The sequence below is a fragment of the Monodelphis domestica genome, chromosome 1 (genome assembly GCF_027887165.1).
Source record: "Monodelphis domestica isolate mMonDom1 chromosome 1, mMonDom1.pri, whole genome shotgun sequence".
Classification (NCBI taxonomy): domain Eukaryota; kingdom Metazoa; phylum Chordata; class Mammalia; order Didelphimorphia; family Didelphidae; genus Monodelphis; species Monodelphis domestica.
Window position 1 is genome coordinate 742700812 of NC_077227.1, and position 26517 is coordinate 742727328.

At 42.0% G+C, this 26517-nt stretch overlaps 1 protein-coding gene across 1 annotated transcript in view; it reads right to left on the reverse strand.

Moving 5' to 3' along the window:
* EBF2 (EBF transcription factor 2) overlaps positions 1-26517 on the reverse strand; it is a gene marked incomplete at its 5' end in the record, with an annotated part of 108406 nt that overhangs the window by 51384 nt on the left and 30505 nt on the right. Inside the window, 1 exon segment of the mRNA NM_001164534.1 lies at positions 23343-23424. Coding sequence (NP_001158006.1) covers positions 23343-23424 — 82 coding nt within the window.

Genomic DNA, 26517 nt, shown 5'->3' on the forward strand with positions numbered 1-26517 from the left:
CCTGGCTTCAACGTCATGAGGTCATTGGTCCTCTTTGAAGATGAAGGACAAATAATAATAATAACAATAATAGCTCCAGCTCCTGAGAGCTTTCTCCAGAAGACATCTCAATGTGTCTCAGGCAGGATGTCCGTGTCCCACCATAGAATGGTGCTTTGGGATCTTGCACACAAACACACCCCAAAGGATTGTTCTTAAAAGTTTGACTTGAGGGCATTTTTTCAGGAACACACACAAATAGTTAGTCCTGATTCAGTCACACATGATCCCTGCCTTCGATGAGCGTATAATCTACTCAGGAAGTGAAGAATAAATGAAATGGAACTAGTAGACAAGAATGCAAGGCAGCCGAGAATTATACACTCAACTGGAATACCGAAGGAGTTCAGCAGAGGAAGATCGATGAGTTTCCCCCCTTGCACAATGGTCAAGAAAGCTGAGAAATCCCCAAAGGGAATCCCTAGCTTAGCTGAACCAGAAAGTGGCACTGTACCAAGAGCAAGCTCACTTCCTGGTGTCAGAACCAAAGAGAAAATAACTACATGTTGAAATGATGAAGCCAGGAGGACCGGCAAAGAAGCCAGGAACAGTTAAGTGCATACTCGGGTAGCAAGTATGTAGAAACTAGTCAGCCGGAGTGGGTGAGCCCTATGGAGGTCTGTACCTGTCTGGCCTCTCTGCAGCCTTAACCTTGTGGGAATGTTCCCATGACTCTTCTTCCCAGTCTGTGGAATGAGGGCACTCACCCCAAGGATCAGTGGGACCTTCAAGATCTCCTAGTCCAAATTTCTCACTTTATAGATGAGGAAACTGAGCCACAGAGAGATGAAATGGCAGTTAGGGAGATGAAATACCAAACGGCAGGAGGAACCAGGATTCAAAACTGGGTACTGACTCCAAATCCCTCTCCCCCTTCCCCCAAAAGAGACTACCTCCCTCTTCTACCTTTCTTAGCTAACATCTGTTTTTAAAGTGGTGCTCAGGAGCCCACAAAGCTCCTCAGTCCAGAAAACATTTTATCCACCTTCACCACTCCCATTCCCAACGCAGCCTGAACCACAGAAATGGTAGAATAAAATGAGAAGCTTTTCATGTTCCTGATCCACCCTCCATGCTGCTAGCATATATGATTGCTGCTTCTTTTTTCTAGAGGTTCCCTAACCATCTTTTTAATAGCAAGCTGTGGAATTTTGCCAGCAATCACAATCAGGCTCATTGGCCAGTGTTCTGCAGAGGTCATTCTCTTCCCTTTAAAAAGTGGAACAGGGGGCAGCTGGGTAGGTCAGTGGATTGAGAGCCAAGTCTAAAGACAGGAGGTCCTAGGTTCAAATCTGGTCTCAGACACTTCCCAGCTGTGTGACCCTGGACAAGTCACTTCACCCTCATTGCCTAGCCCTTACCATTCTCCTGCCTTGGGACCAACACACAGTATTGATTCCAAGATGGAAGGTAAGGGTTCAAAAAAAAGTGGAACAACATTCATCCTTCCCCAATTCTGCAGTCCCTTTTCCATTCTTCAGGATCTTTCAAATATCATTGTCAGAAGTTCTGCCAATATAGCTGCCATTTTTTAAAAACCAAATATGTGGTTTATTTGGGTCAAGTGACCTAAATTCATCAAGAGTGCATAAATATTCTCTTACTATCTCATTCTTCCTCATACTGGGTATCAACTACTTTTCACCAATCTTTTTTTTGAAACCCTTACCTCCGTCTTAGAATCAATACTGTGTATTGGTTCCAAGGCAGAAGAGTGGTAAGGGCTAGGCAATGGGGATAAAGTGACTTGCCCAGGATCACACAGCTGGGAAGTGTCTGAGGCCAGATTTGAACCCAGGACCTCCAGTCTCTGGAGCTGACTCTTAATCCACTGAGCTACCCAGCTGCCCCCTTTTCACCAATCTTAAAAAGAAAAAAAAATATCTTCTGTCTTAAAATTACTACTAAATATCTCTTCTAAGGCAGAAGAGTAGTAAGGTTAGGCAATTGGGGTTAAATGACTTGACCAAGTTCACAACATCTAGGAAGTATCTGAGGACAGATTTGAACCCTGGACCAACTGTCTTCAGATCTGGCTTTCAATCCACTGAGCTACCTAGCTGCCCATCACTACTCTTTCTCAATGTTTCAACTCAAATACTCATTCTAAAGTAAGCTTTTCCTGGTTCTCCCCAAAGCTAGTATCTTTGCTTTTAATCAATCAACTAATTAATAGGCATTTTAAGAGTACCATTCATTGAGTAGAGGGAGAGACAGAGAGATAGCAGACATAGACAGACAGACAGACAGACAGACAGACAGACAGACAGACAGATAGATAGATAGATAGATAGATAGATAGATAGATAGATAGATAGATAGATAGATGTAAATATAGAAATATATAATTTGGATAGAGGTAGAGATAGAAATAGATATATCTAGTTATCTTATAGGTACCTAATTATTTACATATTCTTTCCCCCATTAGACTGAAAGCTCATTGAGAACAGGAACTATTATTGACATTCTTTGCATTACTAGACCTTCTTTGCATGTGCATTACAGCACATGGCACATAGTAGGCTTTTAATAAATGTCTGTTGACTGACTGACTGACTTTCTAAACTAAGATTCATTCTCCTTGGTAGAGAAAAAAAGAAGCAAACTAAGAGCTGAGCTACTCTGCCATCTCTTTCCATCATGCAGTCCTATCCAACCCCAGTAGCAGACCTGCTCAATGAATAATCAGTCTTCAGAAAAGTGGTTTCTCATCAAAACTATCAATAATCATAGGGAAAATATTCTGAATCCCTCCTCTTTAGAGAAATGCAACAACTCTGAGGTACCACCTCACACCTAGCAGATTGGCTAATATGATAATAAAGAAAAATAAATGTTAGAGGGGATGTGGCAAAATTGAGACACTAATGCATTGTTGGTGGAGTTGTGAATTAGTCCAACCTTTCTGGAGGGCAATTTGGAATTATGCCTAAAGGGCACCAAAAGACTGTCTGCCTTTTCATTCAGCCATATCACTGCTGGGTTTGTACCCCCAAAGAGATAATAAAAGGGGTTGTACACAAATATTCATAGCCATGCAAAAATTTGGAAAATGGGGATCAGGGAATGGCTGAACAAATTGTGGTATCTGATGGTGATGGAATACTATTGTGATTTCTGTAAGAACTGAAAGACCTCAATGAACTGATTCAGAGTGAAATGAGCAGAACCAGGAGAACCTTGTACACAAAGACTGATCCATTGTGGCACAACTGAATGTAACTGACTTTGCTCTAAAAGCAATGCAACGAATCAGGACAATCCAGAAGGACTTATGAGAGAGCTGCTCTCCACATCCAGAGAAAGAGCTATAGGAGCAGAAATGCAGAAGAAAACAGACATTTATCCCTTATTTATATGTGTATGCGATTTGGGGTTTTGGTTTTTAAATCTTGTTATTTTTATAAAAATGAATCATATGGAAATAGGTTTTGAGTGATAATATATATATAACCCAGTGAAATTACTTGTCAACTGGGTGGGGCGAGGAGGGAGGGAGACCACAAGAATCACGTAAGGGGAGAAAAAATTAAAAAAGAAAAAAAAAAGAAAAGTGGTTCCTCCCTGTTTGAGCACTCTGAGCAAACATAACCAGGTGATTATATGCCTGACATAAGGACTAAGTTAAAGGCAAATCCGGGCCATTTAGAGAACACTGGACCCGAGAAGCCGGACTAAAGGGCAGAATCCCACTGACCCTAGTTGGGTTCTAGTCTGTTTCCAATTGGTCTCTTGTGAACATGTCCGCGTCTGGCGAAAATCCTCTCCCCAGATTTAATATCGCGAGGGTGGTGGCCACAAAGATGCGAACGTTGGGCGTCTAGCGGCCCCCACCGTTATCGGGACGGGGCTCAGCAAAGAGCAAGACCTCATTAGAGCTGATGGGGAAACCGTGCCTCCAGCCCAGACGGGAGCTATCACACGAAGATAAATGTGGAGGCTGAGAGTGATCAGCGCTGTCCATTTTTACCCGCAGAATATAATCGGCGTGTATGTTCTAATGAGGGGGCAGAGGGGAAGGGAAAAGAGGAGAAAATCAGTCATTATTGCAAATGGGGGAGGGCGGATTTTCAAGGATGTGACTGTCATGCACCACCACCTCCTCTCCATGGGAAAAAAAATGAGGGGAGATTCCGGGCTTTAATTGTGGCTAAACGGTGCCGGGCTCACTGCGGAGAGACCTTGCCCTGTCCCGAGGAGGATTACGTGGATATTAAGAATGCCCTCCCTGAGCCCACTCTAATTCACTCCACAAGCTTCTTGTCAGTCATCCCCGAGGTCCGCCGCCTTCCTCAGGGTAGCTCTGCTCCAGGTGCCAGCGGATTCCATCATTGTCCATTTGGGCGGAGGCAGCCTCGGGTCCAAAGTGAGCGTTCTCCCACAGGACACACCCCAGTGCTTCAGATGCACTTCATTATTTTCTATTAACAATGGAAATAAATTTTCATCTCGTGCTGGCTCGCGAAAGCCTACGAGGGCAGCGAGGGAATTGACCTGAATTATTTCAGTGTCAGAAATATTTATGACAAGATTTGAAATTATATCCAAATGTAAATCATTATCTCTGTGTGTCGTGTAGATTGATGGATATCCAATCGAGAGGCCGTACGACGCAGGTACGGACACCTACCCAGACGCAGAGGACCGAGGCGGCATTTGGAACATTTTTAAACTCTTAAAATACGAGTTCAGGGAAGATCATACATGCTGGATCTCCCCCGACGGTCTTGATTTCAAATATTCAGTCTCGCTGTTACCAAAAACAAAATTTAAAAAACAAACACAAAAACAACCCCTTTGTCCAAGCCTGAGTCCTGGTTTGGAATTTGGAAAATCTCTTCCCTGTGACTATCTGGAATAAATAATAACCCACCAGGTAAACCCAAGCAGATACCCCAGAAAAGATTTCATTCATAAAATTCCCAACACGGAATTGAAGCTAGCCTGAATCAATGAGGGAAAATACATTTATCCATCCGGGGGGGGCCCTGGATGGAATTCATGGTCCCGTAGGGAAGGGGAAATCTCCTGAGGGAGGGGAATAGCCATTGGTTGCCTGCAAAGTTCCAAATGGAGCTCCTCTCCATGGTGCCTGATTAACGATGACAACAATGAAATTACTTTTATGCCGAAGAGTTTTTCCAAAAAAGAAAACACCCCAACCCAATGTTTCAAGACGAAAGGAAGTGGACTGAACATTCCTGCCTCTCTCCGCTCCCAGGCCTTCTCCCTCCACTAGCCAACTTCTTTCCCCTAGTGAGTATTTCCTGGGTCATAGAGACTGACCCGTCCCATCTGGAATCAATCAGTCAACTCCTGACAACTTCCTGAAACACCTCACTCCATTTCCTGTTCTCTCCCCCTTCTCTCCTTCCCCCTGGTTTGCTTCACTCTCCCAAAGTACAGGCCACAGCAGCTTAATGTTAGGGGGTCAGACACAGTTAGACTCCAAAACACTACACACCGACACCTTTGACCTTCAAAAATCTTTACATCTTAGCTAAACAAATCAAGGTCACCGTTCCTCGCCATTACCTTGTTAACCATTTGTAGGCATGGCGGCCAGGGCTGCTGGTCACACAGGCACCAAGACCACTTGGCTGGCCTCCGAAGCTGGGGTTTCTTTGAAAAGGAGCAAATATTGGGAACGCTCCAGGGTAGAGTCAATGGTCAATACAGCACTAAAGTTCAAGCCAAGAAGGAACCTGAGATCAAATTCCATCTCGGGTACTGCAACTTGGATGACGCTCAACAAATTTCTTCTTTCTAAGCCTCAGTTTCCCCATTTGTAAAACAGACTACCAAGAGCACTCCCTCAACAAGTCATCATGAGATCCATTGGGGGGGGGCATTATACTAAAATAAAACTATGAGGGCAGTATTGGCATCCCCTTCCCCAATGAGAAGCCCTGCTCCATGAGAAATGTCTAGAATAACGTGAGTTGATGTCTATAAAGCTCTTTGCAAACTCTAAAGAGCTATGCCAATGACAATTGTGACTCTTATTAAAAACATTGGGGAGGAGAAAAGATGTCATGTGGAGGGATCTGAAAATAGCAATGTCCCCTCGTTGGCCCAAAGATAGGGAGAGGAGCTCCTGGGGAAGCACTTTTCCAATAGAAGGGAAGTTCCTTGAGGGCAAAGACGGTCATTTTTGTTTTTTGCATTGCTACTACATAGCATATAGTAGGTGCTTAATAAATGCTTAATTGATTTGTATCCCCAGATCCTAGAGCAAAGTGTTTAATAAATATAAAAATGTTAAAGGAATGAAGTCCCAGGACCCTCCCACTGTCCTACAAATGGTCCCTATCCTCCATAATCTTAAATTAATAATTAATTAAATTAATAAAGTCCCCCCTTTGCACGAGTATTCTTCTGTATCACCTCCCCAGTGGCATCACATGTCCAAAAGACAGAGCTCAGGTGTTCAAGGTTTGATTGACACCTTCCAGAGGTTGGGTTCAAGTCATCAAACTCAGTCTCTCAGTTTGCCCGTAAGGAAAATGGAACCCACGGAAATGATGTGCCCACGGTCATTCAGTCATTTAATGACATAGTTGAGACTTGACCTCAGGTCTCTGATTCCCAATGCCATGCTTCTTCCCTGATGCTAGAGTGCCCAATTTTTAACTTTATAGATGAGGAAACTAAGATATAGAGTGCTTGATTGTTGCCCAAAATCAGTGGTAAGCCAGAACCCGGATCCCTTAACTCCAAGTCCAGTCCATCTCCCAAAGTCCCATGCTGCCTCCAAATAGATCTCGCCCAGGCTACTTGAGCAAAAACTTCTCCAAGAAATATAAATTCTAACTTAGCCAGCAAGGCCAACAACAAATGATGAATAATGCTCATGAGGGAATTACACGGCCTCAAGTACCTTTGTGGGTTTGTGCCCAGGTTCTGAGAAAAAGGAATCCCAATCCCTTGGTTCTCATTTAACATGAGGGAGGTTTCTGACAAGAGAGACACGATTTTCCCTTTTTCTGTATTTCTTGGCCTGCCTCAATATCTTCTTTGCTATTTGATCAGGGCCCAGTCTTTGATAAGAGAAGGCCTGAAGAATTGGCAGCCCAAGCTGGAATCTCTGGGTCCACGATGGACCATTTTTGAGGGTCATTAATTATGCTGAAATCAAAATATGAAGGAAAGATCAGCATCCCTCCCCCTACCTATACCCTCACCCCAGGAGACAAGCCCCCCAAAAGGCATGACAATCAAAATCGTTATCTACATCGGCAACCCGAGAGAGTGGCCAAGTAACCACCATCGGCATTCCCAAGTCATGTTTTCCTTTTAATCACCCCAAAGCCCTCCCCTGCCCCCACACCAATAATTTATCCAAAGCAGGGGCTGAGTTGTAAAGAGCTTTTTCCTGCTCATAAAAGTCCACTGTGGGAGTTGCCCCTTGGGTGGACACATCTGTTAGTCTCTCCATAAGAGTAATATTTCAATAGAGGGATTGTTTCTTCAGCCCACCAGAAGATGGATGTCATGAGGAATGGGGACCGTTATCAGGGCTGCTTGGTCCCCACCCTTGGCTAACCTTTACACCTCGATATGAAATGGTCACAGGTCAATATTTGAGCCTCCACCCTGTGGCTCTGTAGATTTGGTGACTCGGGAGGAAGGGGAGATTCGTCTGACCCACTTTTTTCTGTCTTGATCTCAACCTGCATGAGAGTAAACTATGATGTAGTGGGGAGGAAGGCAAGGAAATCTGTATTTAAATCCTGCCTCTGTGACATCAATTTACTTCTTGGGGCTCTAGACAACTATCTAAAACTGTACATTTCAGAAGAGATTTGTTGGGAGAGAGGGCATTCTTTGTATCCTTTACACTTAAAACAGTTCCTGGAACATAATGGGGACATCATGAATGCTTTCTGACTTGCTGAAGACACCAACAAGCTTTTGTAAAAGGAGTTTCCTCATCTAGGAGTTCCTGATCTCAGGTCCCATTCAAATCGTGAACTCAGTTCTCTAGGATTTGGTCCTCCTTTTATCACACTGGCAGCCTCTCTCATCTCACCCCCCTTGGTAGAATCTCAAGATGGAGCATCATATAATGGAAGGATAGAGCATTGGACTTGTAGTCAGTAGGTCATGGGTTCAAATCCAGCTTCCGATATTTGAACAGCTGTGTGACCATAAACAAATAACTTAAACCACATGGGTCTCAGTTTCCCCTTTTGTTAAATAAGGGGTTGGTGGACTCGACAGCCTCTGGAATCCCTTTCAGCTCTAACTCTCTGGTTTATCATTATGTGCTTTTAATCTACTTTGCATGAATTTATGCATGTAGATGTTATTTCTCCATTGAATGCAAACTCTTTGAGGGCAGGCATTGCTTTCCATGATGATTCTTTCATTCCCCAGCACTTCACACAGTGGCCAGCTCAAAGTAAAATGGCTACTGAAGTGATTTTTCCTATTCCTAGCTAGTACCTCTCAGGCTATATCCAAGGGTAGTTTCTGAGAGAATCCAGTTTCTCCCTCCAACTAAACCAAAAAAAATTGTGTGCATCAATATCTTGGATTGCCCAGGTCAACATCAGCTCCTTTAGGGCAAGAATCACTGCTTTTTGTCTTTTTATCTTCAGGGGTCAAGCCCAAGGCCTAACCCATAGTAAATACTTAATAAAAGATTGGTGTACTTGTTGTCATTGTTGCCAAGAAAATGAAAGGAAATAGTGAAAAATAGACAGGATGACAAAGTGCCCTGTTCTTGAATGGTCTGAATCTGTTATGAACAAGAGAAGAAATACATTGCTTGAAACCTTGGAAGGAAGGAAGGAAGGAAGGAAGGAAGGAAGGAAGGAAGAAAGGAAGAAAGGAAGAAAGGAAGAAAGGAAGAAAGGAAGAAAGGAAGAAAGGAAGAAAGGAAGAAAGGAAGAAAGAAAGAAAGAAAGAAAGAAAGAAAGAAAGAAAGAAAGAAAGAAAGAAAGAAAGAAAGAAAGAAAGAAAGAAAGAAAGAAAGAAAGAAAGAAAGAAAGAAAGAAAGAAAGAAAGAAAGAAAGAAAGAAAGAAAGAAAGAAAGAAAGGAAGGAAGGAAGGAAGGAAGGAAGGAAGGAAGGAAGGAAGGAAGGAAGGAAGAAAGAAAGGAAGGAAGGAAGAAAGAAAGAAAGAAAGAAAGAAAGAAAGAAAGAAAGAAAGAAAGAAAGAAAGAAAGAAAGAAAGAAAGAAAGAAAGAAAGAAAGAAAGAAAGAAAGAAAGAAAGAAAGAAAGAAAGAAAGAAAGAAAGAGGAAGGAAGAAGGGGATCTGTGGTGTTGAATATTGCATATAATATTTAATATCTTAGTTAATTTTACTGAATTATTCATTTCCCTCTTATTTTTCATCATAAGGATTGACTCCTAAGGGTAGGTGGGATCTCTGCTATAAAATATAGATAGATAAAAACAAATATACCAATTTTGTCCTGTCACATATGTTCCACCTCTCTAAGGCAGAGTACCTGAATGGGCCCACAATGGGCACCCCCAGTGACATAGCAGTATGAATGCCCTCTAGACACACTTATGAATGAGTGAAGAGCCAATAGACTCTAAGTACACCTTCAGTGGTGCCAGGGGTGGGCATTTAACATCTGTCGGGAGTTGAATCCATGAGGCACTCTCCCCTTAAACACTTGAACACTCTACATTTTATTCTAGCTTTGCCAAAGAAGGGGCAGGCGGCAATCCTCCATGCATAGGAGAAGAACAGGAAGGATCCTTAGTGAGAAGTCAAGGCAGATGGCCAAGGAGCCAGAGAAGAACCGAGCATCTGTTATCTAGAAAGGGAAAAGACCTCAGAAGCCATCTAGTCCAACCCCTAATTTTATAGGGTGCTGAACTGAATCCTAGAGCAGTGAAGTGACTTTGTCCAAGATCACCTGGATACCAGATGTCAGAGGTAGGGTTGGAAGCCAGGGACTCTGACTCCAGATCCATTGTTCTTAGTTCTGCTGCCCTTATCAGGAGTTCGAATTCTGGAGAGAAAGACTCTATGTCTCCATATTGTGTTTGTTGCCTAACTTCTAGGTCTCAGATACCCAGATTCATTTGTCATCATCAAGCATATTGCCATCACACTCTTAAATATGCAAAATACTTCATGTTCATTAGTTCATTGGAGCCTCAGGACAACTCTGCAACTCAGATACTATTGATATAATATCTCTGTTTAACAGATGAAGCCAAAAGTCTTTATTAAGCTCCTTCTGTGGGCCAGGGATTGGACTACAAGAGAGGATTCAAAGGCAAAACTAGAAAAATAAAAAAACTGAAAACCAAAATGGCTTCCACCCTCAAGGAGCTCATGCCTGAGAATCAGAGAGGTTACTTACTTAATTCAACTTTCTCAGGGTCCCAGGGTTGGGAAATATCAGAGATAGAATTTAAACCTAGATCTCCTCTAGCACTAAGAGCTGGCAGCCTTGATCCTATCAGTGAAATACTCTGCCCAGTTCAAATTTGGGATGTTTGGCAAAAGATTGAAAGGTTGAGATGGCTGTGGTGTGTGGTCCTTGCTAATCCAATAGAAAATATAACCAGTGATGTAACCCTCTAGATGGACAAACTAGGTAGGACTCACACTAATCCACCATTCGAAGAATATTTATTGAGCCCCTTGGGTGGGTTCCAATCCCCACTAGATGCTGTGAAAGGATGCAGAAAAAGTTCAAAGCTCATATTCTGACCTTGGGGGCTTACTCTCCCTCTGGGAGAAGATAAAATCCTAGGAGTAAATGCTGCACAGCCTGAGCCCTACATATAGGACCAGTGAAAGGTTCTATAGAGGCTTTCAATCAGTGAGCATTATTAAGTCCCTTCTATATGCCTGATTCTAGGTTAGCTGCTAAGGAGAGTCAATCAATAAATATCTATTAAATACCTACTATGTGCTGGATAGAGACAAAGCCAAAACAGTCCCTTTCCTCAAGGGTCTTACATTCTGCTAGTCAGAGATGAAGGAAATCTATGAAGTCACTGAACAAGCTGAGAAGGAGTTTTGTCTTGAAGACAGGTAAGATTTGGTCATACAAATGCCCTAGCCAGGAATGTCTTCTCAAGTCCAAGTACATCCTTCCTTCTGTTTTTCTAGGCTATTTCAATGTTATGAAAGAGTTTTAGTCTGCTTCCTATTGCTATTGTGTTTCTGTCATGTCTGACTCTTCATGATACCATTTGGGGCTTTCTTGGCAAAGACACTGGAATGGTTTGCCATTTCCTTCTCCAGCTCATTGTACAGATGAGGAAAGTGAGGTAAACAGGGTCAAGTGACTTGCCCAGGACCGCATAGCTAATAAGTGTCTGAGGCCAGATTTGAACTAAGGTCTTCCTGACTCTAGATCTAGCATGATATCCCCTGCAATATTAACTGCCCTATGCTTCCCATACCTTACAGTACTGAATGAGGTGGTCTAAAAACCCTACTTCCACAATTATGAACTACCACCAGACCCTTTCCATTTCTGGAGAAGTGACACTAGTAACTTCCATACTCTCGGGATGTAAAAATCAGTCTGTGAATTTTAAAGCACTATATAAATATGTGCTGTTGTTTATTAGCATTCATCATCATCATCATCATCATCATCATCATCATCATTATTATTAATCTCATTATACTCATCTTTTTCAATGGGATTCTAAGACAAATAGTCCAGGGACAAGTTGCTAGCCTGTACTTATTTCCTTTATTTCATATTCTGCAAGTGGATAAAATAACTGTTTTTTGTAGCCGAGTAAAATGATTATGATGTCAAGTCATCTTGGACTTTAGGTCCATTCCCAGAATTCTCATTACATGCAATTACAAGAACACACAAGAAATAATCATAAGAAGAGTAAAAGTGCTAATAATAATAATAACTGTCATTTATGTAAAGCATTAAGGTTTGGAAAGCTCTTGGCAAATGTTATCTCATTTAGTCCTCACAACAATCCTGTAGGTAGATGCTAATATTATCCCCATTTTACATCTAAAGAAACTGAGGCCGTCAGACTTACCCAAGTCACACACCTAGTACATGTCTGAGCAGAGATAGATGATAAGCATCTCATCTTGTCCCCTCATGACTCTGATTTCCTCTGAAAGGTTTCTATGTTTTGAGAGCTTTTCATTCAAAGGAGTTTGGAAATTAGGAATACTTGCAATGTCGATTTCTATTAAAATGTTGTTCTTAAAATTTTCTAAACTCATTTTGTGTATATTCTGAATATGGGTGGGGGGCAACGGTCTAGCCTATGATAATATTCCAATTCTAGTTACTAACTGAGTTTATGTTGCTATTTTAAAGTCCTTAAAATGTTTGTTATTATTGTTATGATGATGATGATGATGATTGGTATTTATCGTTCCCATCTAATAATCTATCATGTGGTTGGGGCCAAATGCAAGGATTGTACTCACAGGAAGTGTTAAGAGCCACAGGGGCAGCATAGGGATGCGATGCCTTTCTTTCTTTGGCAGGAGATTCAGACATTCCCTTCCACTGCTCTCTGCCAGCCAGTAGTGATGCTATATGCCACCTGCCTTCCAACACTATGTCCATGTGTAGCTAGGCAGAGCCAGGAGTAAAGGCATTGGCAGGAGAGCCCAAAATAAGGAGAATGCCTAACCCTCTCCATAACAACCAAGGAACTAGTCCAGTCTGAACAATATATACATACACACACACACACATATATAATAGAGATGCATAAATATATGTGTGTGTATGTGTTCAGGATCTACTATGTTTGAGGCACTATGAACTGAGCTTCATTTACTAAAACTTCAGGAAGGGTCATGTATGATTGCTCCAGGATGAGTGGGAGCTTTTAGTCCTTCATTCACTTCCTCAACATTTATTAAACACCTACTGTGTACAAAATGAGAGGAAAATAGTAGTAGTACATAGAAGGCTGACCTTGGAGTCATGAAGAACTGGTTTCCAAGTTTTGCTTCTCATCAATAGTGTTTCTAGGCAAGTCATTTAACCTCCCAAGCAGCTCTCCCAAACTCTAGATTCTAATTAGTCTGGATTGATGGAAGGAAATTTCCACACTGGGAAGTTCCCTATACCGATGCAAAATCACAGATTCAGACTAGTTCCTCCCCTGTTACCACACACACACGTACTAAATACCAAGCATAAAGTAACCCCCAAAATGAAACCGTTGCTGTTTCATTTTAGGGAGAAGTATTTGAGTTCTCTCTGAATCCTGAGCCTTCTTGGGAATTCCCGAGGTCCATCCAGTGCTCACTTTTCTGGTATGCTGCAGTGGGGATTTCTTGGGGGGCTGTGAGTTCGACTAGCCGAGGTCCCTGCCAGCTCTGAAATTCCGCAGTTCTCTGATGCTGTAATTTCGCTGTGGGGACTTACTCTGGCCCAGACTAAATCCCAAGGATTATCAAGCTAACCGCTCACTTTCCCTTTTCTCCCACTCTTCCTTAAGAGCTCAAAGCACATTTCCCCTGGAAACTGACAAACCATCCCTCCCGCTAGCCCGGATTTTCCGTCCCTGTCTGAAGACCACAGGGGTTTGGGGCACGAGGTTATGGTAGGAATTGGGGGGAACGCTTGAACCAAGTCCCCCAGGGCCCTTTTCTCCAGGCTCCGAGCCTCAGACTATGAAAGACCCTGTAGCCCAGGGAAGGTTTTCAGACTCCAAATGGGTAATTATGATTTCTGATCTCCAAGTCTCTGGTTTGTTTCACCAGTGGATAATGGACTCACCTGTCGGTCCCAAAGGCCATAAGTCAAGTGATTTCTATGATGGCTTTTAAAACTCCTGCTCAGTAGCCTGGGCGATTTCAAATGGTGGGTGAGATCAGAAAGCAGCTGGCAGCTCTCAGACTGAGAGACTGGAAAGGCAGAAACCTGCCAGCAGCTGGGGCTGGATTAGATTTTTGCCATTTGGAGTTAATTTAAACTCTTGTTTCCCTCTTCAATGGGTGTGAGAGATACATTGAACTTTTTTTTAGAAGAAAAATCATCTCATTACCCCTCTCAAAAAAAAAAAAAGAGTTTTCTATAATAGCTAGGATTTGAAAAAGCTTAGGGACATCATCCATCTCTGCATCGGTGCAATGGAGCTCACAACCAAGGAAAGTAGGAGTCGTTGGCATGGCGTCATCCTGTGCCATAGATTGAGGGGCTGTGCACTTGGGGGGCTCCATCACATACACTTGACAGCCACATCCTCTCACAGCTGCTGTCTCTAACCCACAGCACCTAGGACTGGCCGCCTCCCATCATTCAACAGCCCTTCCACCATTCCTTTCTGGCCTCTCCATTCCCTCGCCTGTTTCCTCCCATCACTCCCTTGGCATTCTTCCTCCTTTTCCCACAAGCCAAAGATTACCTTCCCTGGTTCTTAGCTACATGAAGCTTACTCCTTCCAGCTTCTCCAGAAGAGGCAGAGTTTTGGTCACTCCTTAAGCAACCAGAATAAATATGTCATGATTTCTCTTTCATCCCCCTGCTGAGATATCATTTCTCTCTCTCCTCATTACTTCCCCCTGCCCCTGTGTGTAATAGCATCATCATAGCTCATGTAATAGAGTGATAGAGTGGTTTTTCAGATTTCCAAAGAGTTTGGGGGGTATTATCTCATTCAATCCTAATGACTGCCCTCTAAGATGGATGGCGAAAGTGTTCCTCTCCCCATTTCCCAGAGAAGGAAACTGAGATTCATAAAGTGGGAGGGGAGTCATGTAAAGTTATAAAATCTTATGGGGAGTTGGACCTAAATCCTCTAAAGCTGCACTTAGATCCTTCTCATGACATCACACATAGATCATTCTAGGCACTGACTTCCAAATTCCTGAGCACAGGAGCAATGGATAGATAGCTGAGTCTGGAATCGGGGAGAACTGAGTTCAAATCAGGCTTCAGACACTAGCTCTGTGACCCTATATGAGTCACTTAACCCTGTTTGACTCCGTTTCTTCATCTGTAAAATGAGCTAGAGAAGGAAATGGCAAAACACTCCAGTCTCTTTGCCAAGAAAACCTCTGAGAACAGGGGACATGAAGAGTCAGACAAGACTAATGACTTAAAAAAAAGCATACCCCCTTCCATTGTGATATTATGGGACTGAAACCTACTTATGACTTATATTAGCAGGTGTGCCTGGGCAATTCATTTAAGCCTCTCTTGGCCTGAGTTTGCACATCTGTAAAAGGATGAGGTTCTACTGGATGGCTTCTAAGGTCCCTTCCAGCTACACATCTATGATGCATCCCTAAGCTTTTCCAGAGAAGGAGTCAGAAAATCTATATGTGCTTCAGGGATGTCCAAGGATCCATTCATTCATTGGATGAACATTTATTAAGCACCAGAAACTTGGAATGTGAAGATAAAAATGAAACCATTTCTGCCCTCAAAGCACTTACATTTGATTGATGTTGGTGGGGATGGGTGACACTGGGTGGTGGCATGATAGTCTCAAAAAAGACCCCACTTTGCATAGTACATCTGTCTACTCAGCTTATATAATTCTAGCAGAAGCTTTAGCTCCCACAGGATCTAGGGTTTCTGCTTTAGCCCAGCCCCTGGAAGCAGCTTTGTGACACACAAGGAGGGTCTGGCTCTTCCTGGCCCACTGAGTCACAGATATAACCACAGTGAGTTAGACCAGCCCAAATTTTCACTCAGACCCCAAAGTATATAGAATGATCTCCAGGCAAGAAGTCAGTTAGAGTGTAGTGATATGGATTCTGGCTTCAGAGGCTGAACCAAAGATATGACAATGACCCCAATTCTTCCTCATTCTACCTTCTTTCCTTTCTTGGCTTAATCACAGCAGCCTACTCTCCACCTGGGGCTGGGGGGCGGGTAGAGAATAAGACTCATTATGTCCTAACGGGTCCCCAAGAGCTTCAACAAAACATAGGGTTCTTTTGCCCTTCCTCCCAAGAGGTGTGAGTCAGCGGGCTCCAACCCGCTTCTATAATGACTGGGGCAATTTTCCTTGTACATAGATTGTGGATTTTTTAAGCACCTTGGGGCCCATCAGAATTCCAGACCCCATATTCAGTGTTTCACTCATCATGAGAATCCATTGAATGTTATATGTTACTTACCATTCATCAGCTTCATGTCCCACTTCCTTGCCTTTATATAGTCTGAGAGACCCCCAAACCTGCCATGAATTCCACCCTCACCTCTATCTCATAGAATGTCTATTTTCCTTCAAAGTTCAGTCTGAGTGCTACATCACACACAAGTGCTTTCCAAATTCATCATTGTCCTTGAGTTGTTTCAGTCATGTATGACTCTATGTGATCCCATTTGGGATTTTCTTGGCAGAGATATTGATTTTTCAGATGAGGAAACTCATGTAAACAGATAAGTGACTTGATCAGGGTCATCTGGCTAGTAAGTGTCTGAGGCTGGATTTGAACTTGAGAAGATGAGTCTTCCTAACTCTAAACCCCATGCTCTATCCACTGTACCACCTAACTGCTTACTTTTTTTTCCAGATTATGCCATTTGTTAATGTTCTCTTGCCCTCAAGTGCCTCCTATTTCATTATCTATTATATAAATATACCCATTGTATCCCCCCCAGAAGAACCATAATTCTTTGAAGATAAGGATTTTTTTTTTCATTTCTGCCTTGTTCATGGAAACTTATCAATACATGTTTGTTTCTTTGGTTTTTTTTTTTTCGTAAACTGGGAATAGAAATTTTTATTTTTGTTTTTGCCTTGCATCTCCCAGTATTTAATAAATGCTGGAAGAACTGAATTAAATTGGATTTGTTCCTGAAGATAAACATATTTTATGTGGAGAGTCAGGATGCCAGGTCTTCAGCTGAATGGGAGAGAGTTAACAGTTCAAGGTCAAGTTCAAATGGGAGACTCCCAGAAGCTCCAAGGCTCCAGGCTCATTTGTCATGTTCAAGCTTTGCCACATTTCAGTCCTCTTAGAAATTCTATTATTTGGGATCTAGGCCCAGCTAGTTCATTCTTGATTTCTCTCAGGGAGAAGAGCATGGAGTGGTTTTGTTTTGAGATCCATTTCAAAGTTAATGTTGAGTTTCTGTTCAGGTCAGATTTTAAGAGACTTAATCCCATTCAATCTGGCTCTTCTCAGTGCATTCAACTGAAAATCATGGATTAAGTGCCTACTGTCTACAAGGCAGCATGTTTTAGAGGGACAGTAGACCTTCCGTGGAGTCAAGAAGACCAGGGCTCCTACCTTCATCCTGATAATAACTAGCTGTGAAAGCCATGGGATAGATTATTTCCCCCTGAGATTTAGGAATCTTTTTTGGACTCATGGACTGAATCATAGAGGAAATGTGATCTGACTGTGAAGTGACTTTCCATATTGGGAGTTCTTCAGGCTGGCCACAATTCTCATATTCAGAGATATACTTCACACCAGAGATTTCACTGCTAAAGAAGACTCCCAGTAAGGAAATGCCCTCCTGATCTGTAGGGCAAGAGTCTAGATATTCAGTCGTCTTAAAGTACTTTTATCTAAGTGTCTATGAAGTTAAATATCTATCTTTATCTTTTTAAATGTATTTTTTCTCCTTTTTAATGCTATGTATGTTGTTTTGTGATTTTTAAAATAATTATTCAGAGAGCCATTACCAAAAAAAAAAACGTTAATCTCGGTCTTAGAGAGTTGCCTGGAGCAACCTGGAGACTTGCCCAGGGTCCCAGACTTCCAGACTCCAAGACCAGCCATCTTTTCGTTTTGCTTGAAATTCTGGAGCTGTTATTTTGGGGGGGGGGGGGATGAGTTCTCTTTCCCCTCAAGAAGCATATATTCACTTCACAAAGTGAAGCAGAAAATGTAATCAAATATTGCAGGCACTCAAAGGTCTCTTTGGAGAGGCAGTAGGGTATAGAGGAATTCTGGGACAGAATACAGAGATCCAAATCCGGGCTCTGCTACTTCCCATCTGAATAAGTTCTGGGAAACCCCTAAATATCTCTGGGTCTCAGTTTACTCATATTTTAAAATAAGGAGATTGGACTAAATGAAGACATGTGCTGTTATATGTTTAACAATCACCTGGGAAAGGGGGAATGTATGCTTGACACACTTTTAAATTCAATCTGAACTATTAGCATTTTCTCCATCACTTTCTTAAGTCTAGACAACCCATAAAACAAGTCAAGCCCTCCTGTGCAGCTAATGCTCACACTAATCATTTAACCATCAGACTCTCAGTAGAATAAAGCAACACCAGCACACCCCTGCTCTGGGGTCCCAACAATTTCAAAATCTCTGATCTGAGCCTTCCAGCATGAAGATTCTTCTGGTCTTCTGACTCTTATTCAAATCATCTGTAACACTGAGATAATCATAGTGCCTCCCTCCCAGGACTGTTGTGAAGATTAAACAAGATAATATGCGTTACAAAGTGCCTTGCAAATTTCAAGGCATTGTGTAAATGCTAGCTATTACACAGTGCACCAACTAAACACTCTCCCCTGAAAAATGTCAGATAGTGGAGAGAAGCATATGTATGGGGAGGGGAGGGGGGGTGCAAGCTTTGCCTAAATTATTGGGGTAATTGCATCAATTTGGCAATTCACCTGGCAGGTGCTGACAGGCTAAATGCTGCCATCATCCTTCTTGAAATAGGTCCACATTCCAGGAGGTCATTTCCACGTAAAAGGAGCATTTATTTGTCACCTGCTATGCTCTGTGCTGAAGATGGCTAAATCTCAGAAACTAATCGTGTCACTTCAGGTTTTTTTCATCTTTAACTTCTTGTACTTTTTAAAAGTCTGTTCCTTATGTGCATGTGTAGATGTAAATTTTATGTCTGTATATGTGTGTATGTAGATATTATGTGTGTAGATATTCATATATGCAGGTGTATCTACATATATAATTATTAAACAACTACATATCTATTACAGCTGTTTTCAGCTTAAGCACAATTTTACTAGCAGCTATTTTTCTAATAGCAACAGCTGCCATGTCTATAGAGCTCTAAAATTTGCAAAGTACCTTGCATACAATGATCTCATTTGAGTGTTCAATACTAAAAGCAACAGTGAATAGAGTGCTGGACTTGGAATCAGGAAGACCTGAGTTTGAATCCTATCTAATGCACTTAGTATTCCTGGTAATCCTGGGCAGGTTGTGGAAATTCTTCTCAGCCTCAATTTTCTCATCTATAAAATGGAGTTGATAATAGTGTCTACCTCATAGGTTTCTCATAAAGATCAAAAGAAAGAGGGCAATTTGCAAACCCTAGAATACTTTCTAAATGTTGGCTATTTTGCACATAAGAAAACTGAGGCTTAGAGGAGCCAGGTGAATTGCTCAGGGTCACCCAGTGAGGGAATCTCATGAGAGGGATAAGGTTTGAGCTCAGGTGTTCTTGATTCAAGTGCAAAATCCAAAATCTGAAGGAAGGCTTCTAATTAACTACTTTATTTATCAGGGAGATGTCATATAAATTACAGAACAAGTGCTGGTCTGGATTCCTGAAGGACATTTCCACAAAGGAAGTTCCCTATACCAAAGAAATAATTCTTTTTTTAAAAAAATTAAAGCTAAATACTAGAGATTTAAAGGCAAAAAACAATCAGTCCTAGCTTTCCAGAAGCTTACTTTCCAGTGAGAAGAGAGAAGTTTGAATGAGAGGGCTATTCTCATGGAAATGAAGCTTTCTTTCATCCAGCAATCCCACTATCAATAGCATATACACTGTAGCTATAGATGGAAAGATCCCAGGTACAAGCAAATATTCATAGCATCACCATTTGTAAGGGGTGGATTGGGCAGCCACCCAGGCACAAAAAATAGAATGTCATCCCTGCAATTCAGGAAAACTCATCTTCAAGAGTTCGAATTTGACCTCAGGCTTACAAGCTGTGTGACCCTGAGCAAGTCACTTCACCCTGTTTAGATCAGTTTCCTCATTCTTAAAATGAGCTGGAGAAGGAAATGGCAAAGCACTCTAGTATCTCTGCCAAGAAAACTCCAGATGGAGTCACAAAGAGTTGGACTCAACTCTTAAAGACCCACAGAACAAATCAGAAGAGAAGCAGATGTGGGGATGTGCGGCTTCTATAGAATATTGGGGAATAGTAGAATAACTTGCAGTGGATGAATATGATGAGATATAGTTGTGCTCTAGGAAAGGCAGGAAGATTTACTTGATGAAGGGAGGCAGAATCTACCCATTTGGAAAGGACTATAAATAGTCAGGTGAATGAAAAGAACAGCCAGAGTGCTTGGAAATCTAAATAATTATGATGCTCAATCTTGGCCCCAGGAAAAAAAAAGACAGATGAAAGAAGCATCCCTCCCTTCAGGGTGGCTCTATTATTTTCATTTGCAGACAATTCAATGCCTCTAACAAGGTGCCACTTTCCCCATTATGGAATCCATTGGGGACCATCTTCATAGAAATCAGAATAATTTGTAATGACCACATGAATTGTTTGCGAATGAATGGGTATTTTGAAAGTGTGTTCTCCTAAGTAAGTAAAACATTTCCCCTTGATCTTATTGACTCTACTAACTGCTTATTAAATTCTCTCTCCCTCTTTTTTTTCCACAAATAATGCCAAGCCAACTTTAGTCCAACTGCAGTCTGAATTATCCCAGATTTCAAATATATCAAATTTGAAGATATATATAAATATCCATAAAAATAATTAACACTTAAATAGCATATTAAAGTTGACAAAGCACTTTAGAAATATTATTTTGATTTGTTTTTATGATATCCTTGGAAGCTGGGTGCTATTACAATCTCCATTTTTACAGATGAGGAAACTGAGGCAGACAGGATAAGTGGCCTGATATGAAAATAATCATTACTGTATGAGCTTAGATGTTTGATGATAGTTTAAGGTTTAAAGGGGGCTTTTCTCACAGCAGTCTTCTGGTACAAGTATTAGTATCACCATTTAATTTTTTAGAGGAAGAATTAAGGCTGGAGTTAGTGGACTTGCCTAGGGTTGTACAGTGTGAGTATGAGAACTGAGAGGAACCTTCGCCTTTGTTCTATTCCTCAGGCCAATACTGCAGTTAGTTCTCATTCAGAGGCTTCCAGTTTATATGTATCCAGGTCAATAGCAATGGAGGAAACATCTTTTATGTCATCTTTACCATCTCATATCATGGTGGCTAGCTAGTATGGCCGTGGTTGAGCTCTTGTCTTCTCCCCAGGGTAGGAGAGATCCAATTGTTAATGCAGAGAGCTGGATTGGATTCTCTTATGAGGAGCTCCGGGGTCGCTCCAGTACCTCCAAGACTGTTTGAGGGTTACTAGAAAAAGAAAGGCTGAATTGCCCCGATTTCTGGCATGGGTCATGTCTCAGTCAACTGCAGCCATCAGGGATTATAGAAAGATAACATGGTAGAGTGGAAAGACTATTAGACCAGCAAATTCAGAAGAGCCAGGTTCTAATCTTGACTCCATCACTGTCAGATCTTGAGTAAATTAATTCATTGGCAATTTTAAATTAAAAGAGGTGGGCAGCTGGGTGGATATTTCCTAGCTGTGTGATCTTGGGCAAGTCACTTAACTCCTACTGCTTAGCCCTTACTACTCTTCTGCAGAAAGTAAGTGTTTAAAGACAGAAGGTAAGGCTTAAAAAAATTAAAAGAATGCTGAATTTAATCAGGGAACTGGGTTTCAAATGCCGATCCTACCAATTAGCAACCGTGGACAGCCACTTCCTCCCTCTAGGCTCCAGTTGCCTCATCTGTAAAATGGGACAGGGTTGGGTCCCTTCCATCTCTAAGTCTCTGATATTTTTCAACCTCATTTTCTTCATTTTTATATAAGGGGTTTCTTCTTCATGTCCAGATTGGGCTAAAAGATGTCTGAGCACCCTTCAAGCTCTGAGATCCAAGACTCGGCAATCTCCAAGATGCCTTCCATCTTTGAAAAACGTCTCTATTTAAATCTGAGCATGTGAGATTGAATTCCTCATCCTCACTACAGCTCTGATCAAGTAGGATGAGGTCTGTGAAATAGTCTTAAATAATTGGGGATGATCACAACACCATAGGTGATATTAGAAGCAGCCAGGGGCATAATGTAGTTTTGTCAAACTCAGAAACGAATCTTCGAGGGCTCATATGCTTAGAAAACCACAAATGAACATTATCTGTGCTTTATTGTATTTTTATTTCTTTTCTTAAGCATTTCCCAATTACATTTTAATCTGGTTCCCATAGGGCTGCTTGCAACCCCCAAGATGGCCCCAAGTCTGACATTTAAGGGGAGCCAATAAAGATGGATACTTTGAATTCAATTCCTCTCTCCAACATTTACTACCTATGTGCTCCTGGGCAAGTCACCTCTCTTAGCCTCAGTTTCCTCAATGGGAAATAATTGGAATATTAATTAAATAATATTATTAACTAACCTCACAGGATGATTGTGAGGATCAAATATAGTTAACACATGGGGAGTGCTTTGCCAACCTTAAGGTACCCAAACAGATACTAGTAATTCTATTAGGGAAATCTCTTCACCTCTCTTTTCTTCAGGCTCCCATTTTTCCATCCTGAAAATGGGTTCAGATAACTCATGCCTGCTCTCTAATTTAGAGGTTAAGGCAGGAAAGAAGGAAATGTTTCAGAAGGTGACCAACTGAGCTGTAAAATCTTAGAACTATCTCAGCCTACAAAGTATTAGCTTCCTTAAAATGCTTTATTTCTATTTTTTCCCCTTCTGCATTTGGTCTGGGGACAAATGGCAGGAAAGTCATTTGATGAATTAAATATGGGTACTTCAAAGATTAAGGAAGAGGGGAGGCGATTGAGAGGGGCTAGACTTGCTTACATTTCCAAACCCAACACAGTTCGCCTCACTGTGTGTTTTTTATTAGCTCGTTTTCCCGATAACATCAGTGATGGGGTGATGGAACCACTGGCAGATTTAACTGCCAAGCAGCTGGGTCACTGTCCCATGGGCCCTATTGCTGTGTGGAGCTCTTAAAGTGACCATGACTATTTGGCTGGCCAGTTTGGGAAGGGCTGGGAGAGAGAGAAATACCATTGAAAGGGTTCCCAAGACAGGAAAAGGAAGAACAAGGGCACTGATTCTCTGAAAAGATGCCAGAGTGGCTAGGTTTCCAGGACAAGATTGCTGCCATTGGGGATTTGGAAAGGTAGGGCTGATAACCCAAAAATGTCCCATTCTGTCTCTACCCTTGATCGGAACATCTCTTTCCTATAGGAATCTAGGAGAAAAGGCAGAAGGTCTGAGCCCTCCCCAAAAAGGCAGGTTTACACCTTTGGATGTGGCTGATCATTCATTGTCATTTTTTTCATGGTGAAGGGAAATGGCAAAGTTTACTTACAGCTACAGCAGCCCCCTTACCTGGAAGCGCCGCATGTCCCTGGGGTTTCCGGCTGTTTTCAAACAATTCTGATTGCACTTCAGGAAAAATTTTAAAAAGAATCTGCAAAGAAAAAGAAACAAGTTACACCTTTAAGGAAGACTGGTTGTTTACGGTGGGTTTCAGTATTATTATTAATGTTATTTCTATTAAGATAACATTTAAAGGATGATTATAGTTCAAGTCTTGGGGAATTTCAATCCCCTGTCCCAGAGGCAAGTGCAGGGCTGACCTTTAAGACACCACCATTAGGGATGCTTTCCAGTGGCAATAACAAGCCTTCATTCTCTCCCCCACCCCACCCACTAGCTAGGATCATCCAGGGTGCTACTGGACACAGACTCCCCCACCCACCCACCCCTTGCTCTTTCTTCATGGGCGATGGTGAGCCCTGTCAAGCAGAGATGTCACTGATGTGGCTTTGAAATGTCAGAAGTCAGCCAAAAATCTTAATGTGGGTCAGACATGAGACTTGCCAACTGGCCACATGGATATTGGTGCCATTACACAGACACACACACACACACACACACACACACACACACACACACACACACACACACACACACACACACACACACGGTTTTTCAGGCTTTTTTTTTCCCCAGCCAATTCATTTACAACTTAGAAAATCATCTTTTTTGCCTCCAAAGGAAGCCTGGCTTTCTGGAGCTGCCTCTCCCTTCTGGGTGAGTGCTAGGCTTACAATGACCAGTGACCATTTCTATTACTCTTTTCAGGCCTTGCAAACAAAGGACAGAAAAATGGTTGGGGTGCGTCATTTGCAGGGCCCCGGTGAAGCCAGCCATCCCCTACCAGAACCCAGTTGTGCAACTTGGAAAAACAAGGCATCTTTAATTAGCCAGTCACCCCCAGCTGTGGGAAAAGAGCAGAGGAAGCCTTGAAGGGAGCTGGGTTTTTGTTTTGTTTTTTTAATATTTGAAAAACTCGTTTCCAAATACAATAAGTTTTTATTTATTTATTTATTTCACTTGCAGAGTCCTTCCCTTAAAAAAATAAAAAATAAAAATAAACCGAGCTTTTGCAGTAAGTAAAAGTCCCAGGTGAGCAAGGCCTATTTCCCTTCCTGTTGCTATGACAACGAATTTTTACCGCAGTCCCAAAGTCCCTTCAGAACTCTCACATCCATGCCTTGAATCAGAACTTTAAAGGAAAAGATAGACATTTTTTTTCCCCAGGATTTACCACCAACACAAATAAAGGGGGAATAACAACACCCATCCAAATAGCCTTTTGCACATGGGGATGATCGAGGGGGGGAGCGCTATGGACTCGGGGACCTGGGTTGCTTCCCCCCCAAAAAAATTGCACAAAAGAAAGCAGCAATGAGCCAATTAATGGCATTCCTCTCTCCATGAAAAAGGAGGGGTGAACAGATAAACAGGCAAAGTGAGAGAGGTGGAAGAAGGAGAAGGGAAGATGCACTCTCCAGAGCTTTGGCTACACTGAAAGGGTATTTTTGTTTCCCGTCAGTTAAAAGATATTTGGGGAAGTGTTGGTGATTGTTCCTCTAGTAAGCCTGGGTGTGAATTCAAAAATGATATTGACAGACAGAGAGATACAGAGAGACAAAGACAGAAAAGATTTTAAAAATGGAAACACAGAGACAGAGACATCCAGAGACAAAGAGAACCTGGAAAGAAGAGAGCCAGAAACAGAAAGAGAGACAGATAGACAAAGGCTGAGAGACAGAGATGGAGAGCTGTATCTCCGTCTATGTCTAGATGTCCTTTCTGAATTCACATTGAGGTTTATGGCAGGAAGGGTCACCAGCACTTCCCAAATCATTTTTAACAGAATCAAAGCAAGTACGCCTATAGATCTAAATAAATCTGGCAGTTGCTGATGGGGGGAGAGAGAGAGAGAGAGAGAGAGAGAGAGAGAGAGAGAGAGAGAGAGAGAGAGAGAGAGAGAGAGAGAGAGAGAGAGAGAGAGAGAGAGAGAGAAGCTGTCTTCATCACACTTTAGAAACTAGAGCCAAGCTGTGGACTGGATCTCTAGTGTGGGGCAAGAGGGAATGTCTGATCTCCTTTTGTCATCTGGAAGGGACTGGGATAAGGTCAAAAGCATGACCTTCATGGGCAAAGCATTGGGTGTCTGCAAAGTTCAGAACCAATAGATGAAGAGGAAGAGGAGGAAGACAATGATAGTCCGCAATGATGATCACAAGGATAAAGGGAATGGAAGTGTGATTTTGTTGATGTAAAAAACTCCCAGGGAGGAAACTCTTCCAAATCAGATCAATCCCTGGTTTGCCTGGGCCACTGACAGGCTTAAGAGTTCTTAGACTTAGGTCTCCCTGACTCTCTAAAACTGGATTGCTAGTCCCCTATACCATGTCTCTCTAATAATTACAACCATCATCATCATCATAAAAGTATGTCTATTATTATCACATCCATATATTTTCATTACACTTCAGAGCTTTTGGGTCTAGGAGAAACTGGGCTCACACCCTACCTCTAATACCTAACTGTGTAACCCTGAGCAAATGATTTAATTTCTCCAAGCCTCAGTTTGCTTATCTATAAAATGGGAATGCTACCTGAGGTCCCCACTTCCTATAATTTGAGTGAATTTCAAAGGAGATGATGAATAGAAAGTGCTTTTACAAACTTTAAAGGCAGTAACTGTTTGCTTTCTCTTTTGAGTATGAACTTTGTCAACATTGGGTGCTCTGCTAATGAAAGCTCTCTTTAAGGCTTTATTCATAAGCTGGAAGGATCCTTCCACACTGCCTGTCCCTGGTTTCTAAAGTGCAATGAATTCCTTTCTTTCTGAGGCCAGCTTCTTCTTTTTTTTAATCAACACTCAGATGTATGTTTTTTCTCTCATTGAAAACAAGAAAGGCACCCCCCCTCCTCCTACCTCTCCTGTCTTTTCTCTTTCTGCTTACCTCTTTTCACTCTCCTGTCTCCTCAGTCCCCCATCTTTTGCTTTCTTTTCCCTTCTCTTTCTCGTCTCTCCTCTGCCTTTCCACTTCCAACTCTCCTCCTCCTTTCCATTTCTTTGCTCTCTACTTTCCTCTCCTCCCCTCCAACCCCCTTCTCCTCTCTCTTTCTCCTCCTTTCTCTTATTTGGACAGCGTAACTCTAACTGGGCCCCCTATCAAGCCTGCTACATCTCATTATGTTG